Source organism: Hesperophylax consimilis, chromosome 17, assembly GCF_061612785.1.
Source record: "Hesperophylax consimilis isolate HC1 chromosome 17, BYU_Hcon_1.0, whole genome shotgun sequence".
Lineage (NCBI taxonomy): Eukaryota > Metazoa > Arthropoda > Insecta > Trichoptera > Limnephilidae > Hesperophylax > Hesperophylax consimilis.
In genome coordinates, this window is record NC_142852.1 from 2,866,042 (window position 1) to 2,885,836 (window position 19,795).

At 34.8% G+C, this 19,795-nt stretch overlaps 1 protein-coding gene across 1 annotated transcript; it reads right to left on the minus strand.

Moving 5' to 3' along the window:
- Window positions 1-729: 729 nt before the first annotated feature.
- Window positions 730-15,620, minus strand: LOC149415773 (chymotrypsin-2-like). The gene is made up of 5 exons (XM_089641684.1): window positions 15,572-15,620; window positions 10,862-11,033; window positions 8,911-9,157; window positions 7,066-7,209; window positions 730-873 (listed from the first exon to the last, which is right to left on the minus strand). Exons 1-5 carry the CDS (start codon window positions 15,618-15,620, stop codon window positions 730-732), a joined length of 756 nt encoding a protein of 251 aa, XP_089497810.1.
- Between the last annotated feature and the right edge of the window lie 4,175 nt (window positions 15,621-19,795).

Below are 19,795 nucleotides of genomic sequence, written 5' to 3' on the forward strand. Positions count from 1 at the left end.
ACGAAACGTAGTAAATGATGCATTAAAGTTACATTTTTGTTTAATCAAGTTCAAAAGATTTTTTAAGCATGGATTTGACGTTTGCGAAAGTTCTATTTCAATATAAATACGCGTGAGGCAGTCTATCCTCTTTAAGTACAAAGTCATTTTCATAGAATATGGATGTTCTAACAGAATCTAAAAAGTACCACAACGCGCGCGAAATTGGCGGTTACAAGTTACAACGCATGCAAGCCGTCAAGTTTGTCAGAAATATATAGATCAACAAAATAAATCGTGTAAAATGTATATGCGACCGAAAAATGGGTGTGGATACGAGAGGGGATAAATATATATATAGAAAATATATATATATAGAAAATTTTGGCAATTTTTGTGAGTTATTGAAAACATCTTTTTACTAATTTTCAAATTTTATTTATTATTCTACCAAAATATGTTTACACTATATTTTAATTCAAACTAACCATTCCTCCATTGGGCATCATGAAACAGGTAGCTGCCTAGTATGGTGCTCTAATATATCTTCTCTAAATAAATGTATTAATCATGTAACATGTAATTATAAATAAATAAATAAAAATAAACTGTTTAAAATAAATGAACATTAAAATGTTTCATTGTTTTCAAAAGAAAAACAAACATTCCCTGGTTATAAATAACTTCTCCTACTACCATAACAGTAAACGGAAAATTTTGACTGTGAAGAAAAGTTGTGCAAAAAAATAGTTAAGATTGAGTGTTGTTGTTGATCCAAGATAAATAGGAGCTGACCCTGACGAAAATATCCGGCTTACCCACGGCACAAGGAACTACCCTGGCTGCAATACCGACCAAGACATTTCCATCGACGAGTGGGCTACCGGAGTCTCCCTATAAATAAAAATATTTTCTTTAGTAAAAACAAAGAGGATTTTTACATTCAAAATATTAATAGTGATCAAAATAAGATGCCGGCATAAAAATTGGGAGTACTCGTCTATTCAATTAATGTAATAATTGAACCTTAACTATTTGATGAATATATGGAGCAGGTGCGTGAGTTTGTATGTTAAATGGAATTGAAATCGTATGGAAATTATGTTGAACAATTGGAAGAGGTGGGATTAGGCTTGAAATTATAGCATATATAAAATTATATATTATTGATAGCATGGAAGATCTACGGTCTCTCGTGAGTAGGATGAACCAAGTATGTATGAAGAATGAGTTAAAATTATTGTATATAAGTCTTAAGTCATGGTGCTTGAAAGATAAAGAACGAAAACAGTGTACAATGTAGATGTGAATGATGAATACTTGGAGAAGGTGGATGGATGAGTTCGTGTATTCGGGAATTATGTTTACGAGAGATGGAAACGCCGATTGGGATATTGAAAAATGGTAAATGCAGGAATGGTTAACTCTAGTAATGGAGGAGTGAACGCGGTTGGCGCTAACAAAATATGTAATGAGGCGTATATGTGGTGAAAATTGTAGTGAGTAAAATTAAGAAAAGGATGCTTTCATCGTTTGGGCATGAGCGAATGAATGAAGAATTGAGTGTAAGGAGAACAAATGACGCGAATATAAGAAACAGTCCATTTTTAATTGCCATTCGGGCATCAAACAGTATGTATCAGACTATGTATGAATGTGAATGAAGCAAGGACCATGTACCAGAACCGAGTGGGAATTTACAAAGGAATTCTAACGAAATATGTAAAATTCTTAAAAATAAAAAATTGAAATTGCAGAAATTTTTGAAAATCTGCCGAATATAGTTCAAACCCGCCTATATTCACTAAAATTTACCCAAGATTTGGAAATCTCGTACACAGGTGGCGTATTTTCCTTCGGTATTTTCACAAACTATGAATACCGTTGACAAAGACATCACGAAAACAAAATTGTTATAAGTAAGTTTTGCAAAATAATAATATAATATATAAATTAAATTAAGATTTTTTTAAATTTATGTTGAGGGATCAGTAGGATTTATAGGCCCTGTTAGAAGTTCTACCGAGCCGAAACCTCTGATATGAAAATATCTGGAGTCAGTGAATTATTTTCCCATTTGATCTCTGCTGAGTTGACGTGTTGTTCTTGTATTGTTTAGTATTTATTTTGCTTATATAATGCACTTACATTATGTTGATTGACTAGAAGATCATTTGTGGAGAAGTGTGTGGAAGGGTTTAGTTTTTCCTATGGGGAAGATTTAACCCGGACAATAAAATCGGATGTTTAAAAATAATAACTTATATCATTGATGTCGCTATTCCAAAATCTTTTAATATTCATAAATCTGTTAAAGAAAAAATAAGAAAATACACAGATTTAGGAAATGAGATAAAAAGAATTTGGCATTCTCAGACCATAAAAATATTACCATTCGTTATTTCGGCTACTGACATTATACCTAGCTCTCTCATTAAAAATTAAGGCGTATTAGATCTATCAAAAAATGTATATATAAAGATGCAAAATTTGGTCATTTTGAATACATGTAGGATAACGAAACATTTTTCAAATATTTATGTTGAGGGATCAGTAGGATTTATAGGGCCTATTAGGAGTTTTACCGAGCCGAACCCTATGAAATGAAAATATCTTGAGTCGGTGAATTATTTTCCCATTTGATCTCTGGTGAGTTGACGTGTTGTTCTTGTATTGTTTTATATTTACTTTACTTATATAATGCACTTGCACAATGTTGATTGAGTAGGTGATCATTTGTGGAAAAGTGTGTGGAAGGGCTTAGTTTTTCCTATGGGGAAGATTTAATCCGGACATAAAATCGGAAGTTAAAATATTAATATTGTTCACATTTATTCTAAGATGTGGGGAGGTTAGTGCAATCCCACACGTCCCATATAGAAATACATTTTCTTGAACAATAATTATGCAACATACAATAATATTTTTAACAAAAATATATAAAGAAGAATAAATTAACAACAGAGAAAAGATATATGAAAAATGCAAAAATATATAAAGAAGAATAAATTATCAACAGAGTACTGTGCAGGGCGTGGTCTTGAGTGAGCTTGGGCCCAGCGCTCACTCAGGAGTGGCGCTTGGTGCTGGTAGACTGCAGTCACCAACGTGTTGGCGGAGGCCATTGGCCGCATCCTTGCTCCAGTGACCCGGTGTCTCATCAGGCCGGAAAATCCATTCAGTCCTAGTTCCGTGAACATTGTCGATGCGCTGCTGTATCTTCGGTATCCAAATATGACTCTACAGGCGTCATTATATGGAATTCGGAGTCGTTCCATCGAGCAAGTTCGGTAGTGACACCATGTCTCACACGTATACAGGCCAGTACAGAATGCGTTGAACAGTATTTTTTTAACGGTATTGCTGCATTTGCAAAATCTGCGGGCAATTATATTAGACACTATGTTAAGGCTTCTCCTTTGTCGTACGATATCGCCATCATCCGATATGTCTTGATTAATAATGTGCCCCAAGTATTTTACGTTCGAACATGTATTTATTCTTGCCTCTTTAAAGTATACGGGAAACATCTTACTTGTATCTGAATTTTTTCCGTGGTGGAACGCAATCAATTCCGTCTTCTTCGGGTTTTACATCATATTATGCTGTTTTCCATATTCTTCACAAGTGTTTAGGAGTAATGTTAATCCCTTGATCGACGGAGCTAGGAGGATTATGTCGTCCGCGTAGCTTATATGATTCATACATATACTGTTAACACGACAGCCCACTCTGATGTCCAGGCGACTTGATAACTTGTCCATGTATACATTAAATAGAATGGGGGACATACACCCTACTTGCCTTACTCTTGACCGCAAATAGTGCCAATAAGAGTGCCAATGAGAGTGCCATCGGGATAGTGTGTTTATAAATAAGGTAGGTATATTCATAGCTTTCAATTTATCCCATAATGTTTTATGACAGACCCTGTCGAAGGCTTTACTTAGGTCTAAGAAACACTCGTATACGGTAGTTTTTCGTTTCTTATAGAATCCTATTATTTGCTTTGCAGTATATTTTGCCATATTAGTGGATTATCTAAATTTAAATCCCATCTGGTTATCTTTAGACATTAATTTATCATGTATCTTATTTAATACCTTTTCAAATAATCTTGCAGTTATAGTTGCAAGAGATATTGGCCGGTAATTGCTGGAGTTAGTCATGTCAGGCTGTCCCGATTTCAGGATTAGAGTTATAATCGTTTTCGTCATTGCGCCTGGTAGAAAGATGTGTTTAAGTATTGTGTTGAACAGTATGTTTAGTAGTTTGGGTATGAATCTACCTCCGTATTTTATGTGTTCAACACTTAGATAATCATGTCCCGGAGACTTACCAGCCTTAGTTCCTGTTATGGCCTTCATTATATTACTTTCAGAGAGGTAAACGTTTTGTCCATCATATTCCATAATATCGGGGACAGACGGTACTTCACTTCCGGAAATATCTGCAAAGGTTCTTTTAAAAGTATTAGCAATTTTCTCCGGGTTTGTGGACCCATCAATTTGGCTGGCGATTCGAGTTTTTGGTTTGATCAGGTTATTGCTTTTCTTCCAGAATTGGGCAAACTGCTTTGTGTCAAGTGATTTTACGATATCATCCATCTTTGTTTGTTCAGAAGAGCTTTGACAGTGTTGAAGAGCTATTTTGAACTCCTTCCTTTTTCGTTTTTTTTTTCATCCGCAATGGGACCATGTAATGGTCTCCCATTTTTAATCCACTCCATCAACGCCGATCTGGAATTTTCGTAGTATTCCTTAACTTGTTGATTCCACTCAGAAATGTTACGATGTATTTTGGTTTACTTTGATCGTTCTCCCGATAAAATACAATATTGGCAGCCTTACTTAGGGCTTCAACAATATCTGTGTATATATTGTCCATATTTTGTATATGGTCGCATTTGTCACATATAGAATCCGAATTACAAATGGATTCAGAGTGTCTTTGATAGATTACACTAAGTAATACTTCTGCTACAGACGTATATCCACTGATTTTCTTATTATTATTCCTTCTCCATATTATGTTATTAGGCTGTTGTGGATTATTAAATATAGTTGCAGGTTCAGCAGCGATTACGCAAGATGTCGGCCGGTGATGGGACCAGTCGGTACCATAGTGTATTTTCAGACTAACTAATTTGTTCTTAAGATTATAAGTGCATATACAGTGATCGAGCCAGGAAGTGGTATTGTGTGCATCGCTAATATATGTATATGTGTCATTCGGAAGTCTTTCAATATCGATACAACTGTAGTTATTTTCGGTGTAGAAATGAGAGAGTTCTTTCCCGAATATGGAGGATGGGTGAGCATTGAAATCTCCCATAACAATGGTTTCAGAGTGTTCGTTATCTTGAATGATCGTATGTATTTTGGAAAGGTAGTTGGTGAAGACGGTAATGTTGCCCGCATGACATACCGGCATGTAGACAGTCAGTATGCTTATCGTCCCTCCGTTGGTGGTTATCTGAATACCAGCGATGCGGTCATCTCCACACGGTATTATTTTAGCTTGCAGCTCGTTCCTCCAAAGTACTGCGACTCCTCCTTAGGGTCGGCCCCATAGCGGTCCGTTTGATAAATCTACAGCAGAGGTACCCCATCCCTGGAAGTTCGGATGAATTTTGGATAGATTCGATGTTTCGTTTTGTAATTACCATGTTCCTTGCAAAAGTATTACATCGTACATATCTATAACGAAGATGACATTTCTTTTAAAACTTTTGCAGTTTATCGAAATTATCTTAATTTTGTTCTTTTCTATTTTATTTTTTTTAAATAAATTTACTGAAAACAGTGAACCAAAATTCTTTGTTCATGTAGGGTTTGAAATCCGTATTCGGTATAGTCAACTTGAAAGATCCAAACTGCGTGGGATTTCGTTTATTATTTTTTTCTATTTGGATATTACTTCCTTTTATTTAACAATTGATAAAGTCTCGAATATTGTCCTCAGTAACACTATTGTCGAACCTCGAGACATAGAGCGTTGTTTTTTACTCAGCTATTTTGATCAAGTTCTCCATCGCTATTCCAGTTGTCATAATATTTCTCGATCTCCTTAGTTTTCTTGTAACGGTTTTATAACCATCCGTATTTAAATTAGTTGTCTCTGGTTTAAATGTATTTTTGTGAGATTATGTGCGTGCAACTTTGGCTGATTCATCCATTCCCGGTTGATGTACCTGTGATGTCTGTAGTATGACTTTTTGTTGTTGTGTGAGAGAGCTAGACGCCGCTACTTTATTCCATGATTGAGGAGAGTGCGTGATAGGTGGGGGAGCTAATGCGAGAGGGGCGGGCTGGGTTATCACATTATTGCAGTGCGCATTGTTGTCGAGATGTAATTCATTAGTTGGCGACCGTAAGTTTGAGCGGTTCTTTTCTACCGCAACCGGTATGGTGACCTTCAATGTGTTCAAGGACGGCGATGTGTTTAAGTCTTGATTTGGAACACGGTTATATTTATTTATTTTCAGTTCATTCCTTAGGAGAGCCATTTCAGAGCGCAACACTTCATTTGCACAACATTTGTGACTGAATTGTGGTTAGTTCACCCTTTAATGCCATTATATCTTTTAGGAGACAAGTGACATCTACGTGATCGAAATTGACAGGCGGTAGTTTGAGTAGATTCTGAGCCACAAATGTCGGTAGAGCTTCTTTCTCTGTTTCCTTCAGTATTTTAATGATATCATATAAATTCTTACACTTCCTACCTTCGCCTTTCCTCATAATCCTGCGTTTAACTGTGTCACTGCACAGAATGTCTTTTGCAGCCTCCACTTCATCTTTTGAGAAATGATTGGAGCATATTTGGACCGCGGTTAGTTCGTCTAAGACATCGATTTTGTTTTGAAGAAACGTTAGAAGTTCATTAATAATTAATTTATCACTTTTTTTCGTAACATTCATATTGTTTTCGTAAGCGGCGGCAGCAGCGTATGCAATTCGATCTTGCGCACGAGCAGACTGAAAAATACCCCTCATAAATGGGAAGTTATATACTCGAAAAAAATGTATTAGTCATCCGCCATTTTGCCTCTAGACCTAAATAATGTATAAATGTATGGCTTACTCTGCAAGCTCCCTCGCCAACCTTAGTGAATGTGCACAAATTAGTCTCGTCAACGATGTCACTAGTGAACTGTTTTTTACAGTCTTCATCGGAGAGGGTGAGAAGAGTGATCTTCTGGAGGATGTTGGAGGGTGGTCCAGGCTCCTGAAAATACAACAAAACATTTAAGCCACCACAACGATGAAATATAATGTAAATCATTCTTTTAGTTTTCAAGGTCTGTTCAATAAAAACATTTGTAAATCTCTGAATTTTATTTACAACGGAACAATCACATGATGATTTTAAAGATCTAATCTAGAAAGGTTCCGATCTCCCTGTTGGTCTGCAAAAACCTGCTTGCTCTGTGATTTGTGATGGAAGACAGAATATTCTAGTAAACACATCACATGTATTAAAAACAATACTTGATATTTTCAAATAAATAATAGTTGAAAGTGAATTCACGCTGTGAGTTTTCAACAGATCTCTGCGTTTTCAGAATTACCCCAGTGCAGCAATTAATTTTAACATTAACTTCATCATATGTTTTTAATCGCTTGGCGGTGCCATGTTTAGGTCGCAGTGTAAGAGTGCCACATTAGTTATTTAAAATAGAGTACTCCGGCTACACAATGGCAGGGAAAAATAAGACGGGAAGTAGGTTTGAGTGTCAGCCAAACCTAAGACAATTCACGGCTAGCTCAAAGCACCACATTGAGTTGTCCTAGGCCAGGGAACAGCTATCTTGTTCCGATTACTTCATTTATGTCAGGACGGCGATCGTTAATAACCACAAGTGATATTTATCAAATGTATATTATGGTAGGGCTCAACACAAAGGAGATGTACACAGATCATTTCAAGCTTACACATACGGGTTCATGAATTACAATACGGGTACATGCATTCTATACCTAATCTCTCCTATCATCTCTCTCTTCTGGTGAATTATAAACAGAAACTCGGCACTGAATTGTTATCGAAGCACATGAAGGGTAGCAGATTCGCAGTAGGATCCAGCCAGGAGTCCATCCTACAATTCTTGTCAAAAGCTCTAATATCGACACGTTTTAAATTAATTTAATTTCCGCGCAACGCGAGAGGAAAGCGCATCACATGTGTTGACTCTAGCAACGTTGGTACACAAGAAAGGGCTGTTGCCCGCCCACATCTCGCGAGCTAGTTTAGTTCTGAGACGCCGATTCCTGAGGAAGCACTAACTTGTGATGATTCAAAACGCTTTTGTAACAGCGGATGGAATGATTTCGATACTTCGACTTACAGTTTGTACCTTAGTCATTGAAAAGGTCTGTCCTTTCAGATTTATTATATATCTTAAGAAATCTATAAAAACAGTCCTGGGTCATGAAATTGCACTAGTTCATAAAAATGAGACTCGGCAATAAAAAAGCACCTTGTAACGAATTCCAAAGAACTTAATGATAAATATATTGTTCAAAATATATACTCATTTAGACATACATGCAAGACCACTGTACTTGGGAGTATTATTGTTTTTTTCGTAATCCCAAAACCTACCTCCCGTACACTGTCTAGCGCGCGAAGTTCCCTTGCTGCTTTCTGTAGAAATAAAATTATGGCTTCACGCAGTTCGCCGCCCGCTTTCCGCTGCTCGCTTATAGTAATAAGCATTGCATTGTTTGTGAAATATAAACGAATAATACAATGAACGAATAAAGGAGTGAAATGAGAATATATGACGTGAATTTTAATGGTAGAAGAACTCGCGGACGCCTGAGGAAGACATTGCACGATAATGTGATCAGACACTTGAGATCAAGAGTCAGAATAATAAAAGAGTATGTAATTAGTTGAAGAGCTGTGTGCTCGAACAAAACTCACCTTGGTTTGTCCCCATCCAGTTAGAGTGACGTTGACTCCGCCAGTAGAGCTGGAAGGCAGAGCGATGAAGCCGACGCTAGTGCTGGTGGTGATAGGCTCGCTGGTGGTAAGGATGGCGATATCATTGGCCCAGGCATGAGTTTTATTGTAGTCGGGGTGAGTGGTGATTTTTGACATCAGGTATTTGGTACCTCCTGAGTTCAGGTATATGCTTCCAACGATGATCATCAATTCATCAGCTTGGCGGCTGTTGGAAATGATACAAATATTTAACTAAAATATGGGAAGGCGGGTACGGGTACCGCCGCCCAGGGAACCATTCTACCATAGGTCACCCCAAGTAGTTCGCTACGTTTGGTTACTTATCCCGAGGTCGATCTTTATACCTCTACAGCCGGGCTTTTATTAATTCATATGTCTGTTACTCCAGGACAATAGCAAGAACTTAATAGTTGTCGCTGTTACTCCAGGACAATAGCAAGGACTTAATAGTTGTCGCTGTTACTCCAGGACAATAGCAAGGACTTAATAGTTGTCGCTGTTACTCCAGGACAATAGCAAGGACTTAATAGTTGTCGCTGATATTTTCGTCTTTAATTTAGACACATTTACAGCTAAATTAATTCAGCTCTTTTAAGTAAATGTAAATAATTTATAAATATGATTGAGCAGCAGTATTCATTACATATTTTTTATGTTGTATTTCAAAAGTTCTTTCATAAATATTTTTAATTGTGTTATACTGTGGTTTAGTTCAAGTTTAAGTAGCTGTTGTTTTTAATAAAATCTTATTATAAAAACCCAATTGGGCGTTAATAAAAAAGGATCCGACCAACTACAATCGCAGTTCAGTGAAATCATGACTACATTCAGGTAATGTGCAGTGTACAGAGCTAGATTTTACAAGTTTTGAATGCATTTCAATACTGTCCATGAAAATTCCTAAGTAAAACGTTGATATTGTAGATGTCACATATGGTTTTTTTACAACATTACAAATTTATTCTGAAATTTGTTTCAGAATATTTTTTTTTTTATTGCTATTTGCTAAAATAGCAAAATGTCCAAATAAGTCAAAAGTCATTCATCCCAAGACTAGCTATCGGAGATACAGCATATTGACACATCACGCGACGCGCACTTGGCACGGATAGCTACCTACACGTGAGGTCAAAACGCTGAAACTCAAGCATTCTGTCTCCCCCACCAAGACAGACTTATAATTCCACACCGAAGGCCCTGAGGAAAACAAATTCCTTGAGGGCCAGTGTCTTCTCTGGAGATGTCGTGTGGAGGATCATTTAGAGAAGAGGAAGGAGTGAACATGGGTCTTGAAGAGACCCATGTTGTAGGAGGGAGGAAACACAAAGGCTTTCAATCGATCTACAGTCGAGCAAGAACGAGTCGTAGAAGCGATACGTTCTAATATAGGGCAAGCGTTTGGCGTATTTCCTGAATATGCACCGGTGCCGGACGCTAGTTCTAGTGGCAAAACAGCGTATTTGGCAGAATGCTGTATTTTAAGTTGAAATGTTCTGTCATGACAGAAGTGTGCTTTCGCAGTAACATCATTGTGCCATTTTTCTTGGAAAGTAACTACATAAAACAACTAAAAGAGACACATTAATGAAGAAGAAGATTACATTAAGAAAGCTAAACGAAACATGAAACAGAACAACGGTCTAAACTGCAAATCGAACACATGATCTACCGGAACAAGGCTTTTAACGACTCGGACATCGGAACACTATTATTTTACGTCGAAATTGTCGATCTCATATTTCAAATTCAGAATAACAAAATTATCTTGCAACTGTTTTTTTTACATATTATTGGAAGCTATAAATTTTTAATTTTTTAATTATGAGTTATGAAATAAATACAAAATGAGATCGACAAATCTGACGTAGGTCCATGTATATATTGTATATATATAAGGAGGTTTGCTTACTATTCAACGCAATGTGCAGCTGTGAGGACGGTGTGTGCGTTCACAATGGAGCCTCCGCAAAGAAACTGGTTATTGATGTCCCTCAAGGACGCTATGTAGGGAAACTCATCGACTTCTGCATCTGTTCCTCCGACCACACGCCATTGGATTTCATTGTCAGCAGTGGGCGCAGCTAGAAATACACATACATTGTATTTCATGTTTATTTTTAAAATTATCTCCTTTTTTAGTTTTTTTTTATGTATAACCGTACAACTGCTTCCAGCAGTCTATAGCCAGTGAGACTATGGCGTCCCCAATTCGTGTATGTTGTGATGCTGAAGGAAGGGAAGGAGACGCGGTAGAGGAAAGTGTGGAAATTCCTGACAATTCAGATCTGATCACCAAACACGGCCAAAGCCATTTCGAGCATCCTTTCAATTCTGAATGGTGATTTTACACGAGGGCGATACTGAGAGTATATTTCACTCTCAAACGTGCAGAAATAACAGAAATTAAACGAATAAAATTAGCTCGTGCACAGTGGGTGTTTAACCCGCGACCTCCAGCTGGCCAGTCGAGAGCCTTTTCACTCGAACTAAATCCCAAAAAGAAACTGGAACTTATATACCCAGTACTACGTCGTTTGATTGTAAACAATCACAAAATCTACAAGAAACTGTTAATCTGTTTGCTGAGTTTTTTGGTGGTGTATATGTTAGTAAAAGTGTAGACAGTAAGTACTCTTGCTCTAATTTGGTTGAAAATCTTGATATATCTGACTGTACAGTAACTATAGAGGACGTTATATCTAAGCTGAAGAGTCTCGATTCCCGCAAATCCGCAGGACCCGATAAAGTTCCACCTAGATTCCTCGTTAACTGTATGCATTCATTGTCACATCCCATACATATGAAGTTACATATGAAATACATTTATGAAGTCACTCTCATCAGGTGTGTTTCCTGATCCTTTAGGATTCATTCACTTCTTACAAATTTGCGGCATCAAGTGGAGTACCGCAAGGATCTCATTTGGGCCCAATAATATTTTGTTTGTTCGTCAATGACATAGCAAATATTTTTAGTAAAGTCAAATATTTATTAATTATTTGCCGATGATCTGAAGATCTACAGAATAATTTAAGATAATAATGATCGCGCTATTTTGCAGTTGAACCTGAATAAACTATTTGCTTGGTGTTCTGAAAATGATTTGCAACAAAATATTAGTAAATGCCAGATTATTAGTTTTTACAAAGGTAAAAATCCTCTTTTCTTATTTCATTAAATCTTCTTTGAGTTTCACAGATTCTAGATCTCGGTGTGTTATTCCACGAAAGTCTACAGCTTAACTTACACATCGATGAAACTACAAGCGATGCAATGAGAATGCTCGGTTTTATTTTGAGAATGGGGGCAAAGCTTAAAATGTTTTAACTTTAAAACTTCTATATTGTTCATTAGTACGAAGTAAATTAGAATATACTTCAACAGTATGGTCAAAGTCCATTACAAAGTCCATTCTCAAGCCTTCTAAAAGGTACAAAATAAATTTCTTCGGTACATCAATTTTTAAATTAATATTTCCATCGAATTTATAAATTATAATAAGAAACGTACCGAAACAATAATTCTCAAACTATCAGATAGAAGAATTCTAACTAAGAATTCTAAGGTTCGGGTTGAACTGAAACCGGTTGGTTATAAATATATACAATAAAGTGGTATTAAAACAAAGTTATTTATTTTAATTATTATAATTATGTATACCCACAAAGTGTTTGCTACAAGTGAAAAATTAATTCTAACTGATATATTATTTTTATTATCCTGTTTGACAAACTACTTAAATGTAGTTTAACGGGATATATATGAAATAAAAAAATTAAAAAAAATAAAAAATTCAAAATTATCAAATCTCTAATTGACAGCCCTGAATTATTGGAATTAATTTATATGAATGTACCTGCCAGACAAACTCAAAGCAAAGACTCTTTTAAATGTAACAATAACCTCAATACTAACTACTCTTTGTATTCACCAATCCAAGAATTCATCACCTTGCAAACAAATACATTGAACTTATTGATATATTTGGTGTTAATAATTTTGTGAGTTTCAAAAGGCAACTAATTTCAGACCTAATTGCTAGTTATTAACTTGTTTTATTTATTGGCTTTTAAAAAATACTCTTGTCTCTATACCTTCCAACGTTTAACTAACGTACTCCTTAGTTTATTTGTTATTTATTTTTTTGGACGCATATTAATGACTGTATGCATTTACGGTCATACTTGAAATGTATATTATATTTTGATTTACTTTACCATTTCAAGTACTATTATTTTAATTCGATAGTAATTAGGGCGTTGGTATTTTGCCTTATTTATTAGTTTTTTTTTCTAGAGATACAACAGACATTATTTTTCTTCTTTTTTTAAACATTTGTTTTATAATACATATCAGTATATTAAATATAATTATTTTCTATTTACCTGACGTGTAAATTATTTTACTGTTTTCAGTCTTACTGGTTTTGCAAAAAAACATAAATAATTATATTCATATATGAATGTACAATGTACATACGTACTTTATACATAAAACTTTTCTTTATTTACATTTATTTGGATTTTATGTTAATCTTATTATTAGCATTTGATTTTGTATTTTTTTTATTTAGTTATGGTATGATAATAATCCATGTATTATGTTTAATGAATCGTTATGTTTAATAATTGATAGGGCGTTATTAATGAATGATAAATAAACACGGAGACCGTCATACGGCCCCTAGGAAAATAATGATGGTGTGTGGAGTGTATTATAAAGAGAGGAAGTTCTGGGAAGGACACGGTATAAGGGGTGGATAGGAATCTAGGGATCAGTGTGTCCAGAAGTGACGGACTTAAGAATCCAACCCTCCCACAAACCGTACCGCATGAACCCGGGCACCTCTGCCAACAAAGTCACTACATATAGCGAACCACGTGGACCAAACTTTGCCAGAGGCGTTGGTTATCCAATAAATGTTTCCCAGGGCGGCGGTACCCATAACTGCCTATAATATTAGAGTCCACTCTGAATTCAACCTTAATCTCCTTATTGTAGGTTCGCCATTATATTTTATATTTATTTTTGATTATTTAAGTTACTTTTTCCTGAACGTTAGTCCATTACTTTTTACTAGGAAAACCGTAAGTTAATACAAATAATTTTTTTAATTTTTCTGTCAATGTAATTAATAAGAACTAACTAAAAGAACCTAACTATTTTTCCATTAATTAAGATAAGATGTTAAAATAAAACCTGCAGAACAGCAGTTACGTTTTTTTACAAAACACAATAATAGTTTATGTGTTATAATAAAAATATGCATATCATTATATTATTTATTATAATAAGAAAGATTTTAAAAATATTTATATTGAGGGATCAGTAGGTTTTATAGGCCCTGTTAGAAGTTCTACCGAGCCGAACCCTCTGATATGAAAATATCTGGAGTCGGTGAATTATTTTCCCATTTGATCTCTGATGAGTTGACGTGTTGTTCTTGTATTGTTTTGTATTTATTATGTTTCTCTTATTACACTCTTTTTATTTAATACCAAAAATATACAAATATTTAAGGATCGATGAAGGAAAAGCGACTAAGGCTTCCTTTTTGTAATTATAAATTAAACGCTAGACTGTTGCGAGTCTAGTCAATATAAGAGAACCCATTTGACACACTTTGCATAAGGACATATTTAATTGTCTCTTTTCACAAACAAATTATGTAGCAAACTCGACGATTCCTCGCTTACATAGTTTAAAAACTAACATTAAAATAATATCCACATTTTTAACAAAACACAAAATGGTAAAATATTATTTCTGAAAATGATTGGATTATTTAAATTTATTCAATTTCAAACCATAAAACCACTGCCTATTACTCACTTCTGTGTAAAAACATAAGAGTCATAAATAAATCTATATGTACAATAATCGAGGTTTTTTGGTTTGTCCCCCATAGACTCTAAATCTACTATACCAATTTAACTGAACATTTCGAGGTTTCTTCTTATTAGCGCCAGGACTGTTCAAAGAGTGGTTTCAATGGTTGAAGAATTCTGGGACGCTCGAGATCGACTTAACATGTTATCTCAGCACTAGAATGAGATACGTAGTCAAATTAAAGTCGAAATAATGCAGTTAACAGAAACTATATAAATTTCGTGATATTGTATGAAGCGAATGGCAGAAAAATCCGAAGATTTCCGAGGAAGACATGAATCAAATAATTATTTGTGGTAAAATGAGATGTAAGTGATGAACGAAGAAAGAATGAGATGGGAGAATATATGACTTGGAAGTGAATGGTTGAACAGGTCGAGGAACCCTGAAGAACACAAGGCACGATCAAGTGACACAAATAAAAACACTCAAAATGACATAAAAAACATTTGTTTGCCCTTTGCCACTCTCGTATCGAATATGGTATACTAGGATGGGGTTCTGCAACTTCAAGAACATGATGCAACCATCTAAATAAGCCCAGGAGGGTATTTTAAAGACCATCCTAAAAGCTCCCATAAGGACGCCAACAACAGAAATCTTCAAATATTTTGCTGTCCAAAACATTAAAAAAAATCCAAGGCAAAATGTTTTAATCAAACATTTTGAAAAATCAAAACAAAATGATGAAAATAGCAGATTAGTTTGTTATAATTTTGAATTGACTTACCGAAAACTGCAACCAAGACGGTGGAGAAAAGAAAGAGTGCCCTGAACATTTCTCGACAAATGATGAGAAACTAATGATTTTTCAACTAACCAAGTTAGCCTTTTATTCAATCTCCTTATCAATTCACATAAAAAAATAAAATGTGTCACATGAGAACGTATCACTTCTATGCGTCTCTACCCTGGTTCTTGTATTCAACAGCTCGGCTGAGATATGATTCTTTGTTTCCTTCATCCTACAACGTGGGTATCTTAGAAACCCAACATTACTACGATCTTTCCGTTTCGGACAGCATTACAGCGTCCATCATCAGGGCAGATGTGGTAAACTAAAATCATAAAGGCAGATGTTTTACACATCTGCCTTGATGATGGACGCTGTTAACGTTGGCTAAAGAAGGAGGTAGCGCAACACGGCATAATTCAATAAAACCACTTTTATACATTTGGCCGTGAAAATCTCAAATCGTATCTATCTGCTTTTTATTTGTTTAGGCGCCCAGAGAACTTAACCATATATTTATTACGAGTATACCGGGTGTCTGAGGGTAAAGTGCGATAACTACGGAAGGTGATATGTATTATTCAAATGTATGTTTTTCTCTTACAAAAAGATTTTTCCCGAGAAGATATTTATTTTCTCTCACCAATTTTCAATTTTTTACCTAAAAACAACCTTAAAACGTTTGAATTCCAAGAAAAAGTTATTTACCTATCTTTTTTACTTGTACTATAATGTAGAATCTTTATACCTACCCGGTAAAATACTTCTTTTTCAGAAATTAAAATGACAAATAAAAAAAATAATGTAAGTAAAGGAGTTAAGAAGATACAGGATACATAAATAAAGAACATAAAAAATTACGTTTAAATTGGATAACTTTTCTTTTAATCTGTAATTTATCATAAGAAGAAGATAATACCAATAAATCTAAAAGAAACACGAGTAGGTTCTAGAAATGCAATAAATGCAACGCGCCTCACATTGGAACCTACCAGTAAGACGGCAAATGTACGCCTCATCTACCTATCTATAATGACAGCAAAGCCGCAATCCTACCTACTCGCGATTTGTTCTCGAACGAGTGGTGCATGGTGACATCGCGGTACATAGGTCAGTCTTACAAGTGAGTCAGTCCCATTCAAGCGTCCATGTCAGGGGGGGTCGACTCCGACCTAAATTTTGGTCCTAGAATGGTGGTGCTTTGGTGACGTCATAGCAATATTTAAAATGCCAATATCCAATAGGAACACTTTGAACGCCATAGAAGAACTGAGTTGTATAAAATGGGATATCTGTGGTAACAAGAGTCAAAACACCACATGTTTATTTATGTTCATGGTTCTTCGCCGACGTAAATATTTGTGAAAAGTGAAAGTAGTTTTTTTGCAAAGTTCGCATTTTGCAAAAAAATTAAAAACGACTTGTGGCTCGTTGAAAAAAGATGCTTTGCCGACCCTTAATGTTCCAGATATCGGAATAAATCGGGATTTACCTGGTGCACAAGGGACCCGGGATGTTAACCAAAATGCAGGTGCGAATCTCCCTCTGTTTGTTCAATGTTTCTAATGTAACTTATCATTAACTTGAATCACCTCAGAATTGAATCTATTTTCTTTTTTAGACCGTATTCGTTTTCCACGTGTACCCCCAGTGTACTACTGCACAAATTGTGGTGCCCTCCGAGATCACAATTACAGTTTTAAAGGTATAAATCTCTATCGACCTATCTTAATATTATTCATATGATTGTGAGTGTTGGTAGAGAGATAGAATGAAAGAATAGACGTTGATTTGAGTCGTTATTATGATAAAGATATTCATTCAATAGAATTAATATTTCTTCAAACCCAGCAACTGAATTACAGATATAATATTCTATGTTTTGTTTGAGTAATGTGATGTTTATTTATTTCAGAAGCTAATGTCTTCCCTGAACCCAGCAGCGGGCCCATTGCTGCCAAAATGGACGTAGAAGCGTATACCTTCATACGCTTCTATATACAACTGTTTTATTTTTCTCTAAAGGAAATAATATTCTAATATTCTGTTTTGGTGTGTTAACATTTTATTGTCATTTAAAATGTGTTTTGTGTTTACACCAGCTTGTATGTCCCTTTTTTGTGTTATCTGTGTTTGAGTAATAAAATAATTCATGCAATTACGAGTTTTAAAATATTTTTTTATTAAAATATTTTTAAATAATATTTTAGGCTAATAAATGGGGACCGTATTTATATTGTCTATGGTAGTACCGTTTTTTTTTTTTACTTTCCTCTATCTTTGGTCGATGGTTTGTGACGTCGTGACAACATATTCCCTTTTCTTTCTTTGTCTCTTAGTTCCAAAAAAATCAGTCGGACGAAATATGTTCAGTACTAAAAGCACGAAGATGACGATCTAGGTGTAGGTTCATTTATGGTCCATGTACAAGTGACGACGGGCGGCGACTCTGTCCGCATCAATCCGCAGGTACCTACAAGCGTACCGGCCTCGCTCGCTGTTCGAGCCCATCATCAGCCCGCATATGGAAACAAACCTTCATTTGAAAGCAAGAGCATGTTTTCATCTCCCTACCTATCTTGACTGAAACTGATGTCACATTTATCATCTACCGCGATTTATTTGAAGATAATGGGATAACACAATGTGAGTAATAAATTAAGTCCTCCGTTGACTTCACAATAGCGGCCTCAATGTCATATACAACAAATACTTATTTTTTTTATTTAGGAAAAGGCATAATTTATTTATTTATTCTCAAATTAGGGTAACAAATTCAAGAACCCCCGAATTAAGAGTATTAGTTGTTGTTGTTAAGAGTATTTCATGTTAATATTGGTTTTTTTGTTAAATTTCGAGCAGCGAAATAAATATTACTTAACTTACATTACGAATTAACCTCACCGCTAACACCTAAGCTAAATCCTTTATAATTTATGTTAACTGCTGTAGATTTTTAAAATATAATTTCATCAAATTTCAATATAATGGCTTCTCGTGATTGCTAAGTTAATTAAAGCGAACATCAAAACGGAAGAGAAAAACACATAATTCTGTTTCTTCCTTCAATCTTAAGCGCAATGGTAATTTGTATCCTTTTATTTCACACAAGTAGACTGTTTGGCTAATTAGATAATTATGCATACAATTTGTACTTTTCATGTAAATTATAATAATGCATATTTGTTTTAATATAACAGCATTCTGGGTACGTAATCATAATAATTTTAACTCGCATCTGATTATACATTTACAAATCCATATAAGATTTAATAAAACGATAAATAATACATTTTCTCTATCTCAATATTCTTAAGCGGTCTTGCATAAATATCAATAAAACAGTAGTTACCTATAATAGATTTCAATTTCAGATTAGCAGAGATTACCCACAATCTGTGCGTGATTACAATAATAAAAGTTATACCGTAAACATAAAAATAGTAATGAACTTAAATCATTTCCATGCGATAACGTCATAAAACTAACATACTTTACACTCCGCAACTAAACTGTAATAAGTCGAAATTTTATTTATTTAATAAATATAAGTGGGTACAGGATGTTATATGAGTACATATGATTACATATTTGTGTTCGCAATCTCACCAATGAAGAAACTGGTTCTTGTGCTAAGTAAGAGAGTTACACAAATTATAAGAAAAATAGGAACATTATATAAAGATATAACATCTAAATACAGTGGAGTTGAGTACAGACTGATAATCAATATCAATGAAGGGAAAAACAGGCAATTATTCAGTTAATTATTTCTGAACGTGTAACTTCAGTTTCAGTTTAAGTATGTTAATATAATTTAATTTCTTTATTTCAATCGGAAGATTGTTGAAATACTTTATTCCTAAATAGGTATAGTTATTTTGCATTTGTTTGGTATTACATTTTTTTAATTTTGTTTTTTTTTTGGGGATTACTTTAAGGATTAGCTTCTGGACCACTTTGATCGGGGTTAGAATCTTATTGTATGACCCCCCCATCCAATAATTCCGTATTGAATTAACGACTGGATTAGTGCGGAGTATACTCTTTTTAGGTTACTTCTTTTTAAAATATTTCTTAATCTAATGAATATATATACACACTTTCTGATACGCTTAACCAATTCACAGGTATTTCTCTTCCACTTCATATGTTGTTCTATTATCACTCCGAGATATTAAATTTCTGATACTGAGTTAAATATTGAACAGCCTTGGATAT

Excerpts from the sequence above, each read along its gene's own strand:
- LOC149415773 (XM_089641684.1), bottom strand. The coding sequence starts at position 15,620 with ATGTTCAGGGCACTCTTTCTTTTCTCCACCGTCTTGGTTGCAGTTTTC. Across the intron at positions 9,158-10,861 it reads GCTGCACATTGCGTTGAATA|CCGCCAAGCTGATGAATTGA; the intron begins GTAAGCAAACCT and ends CATTTCCAACAG. Across the intron at positions 7,210-8,910 it reads CTGGATGGGGACAAACCAAG|GAGCCTGGACCACCCTCCAA; the intron begins GTGAGTTTTGTT and ends TTGTATTTTCAG.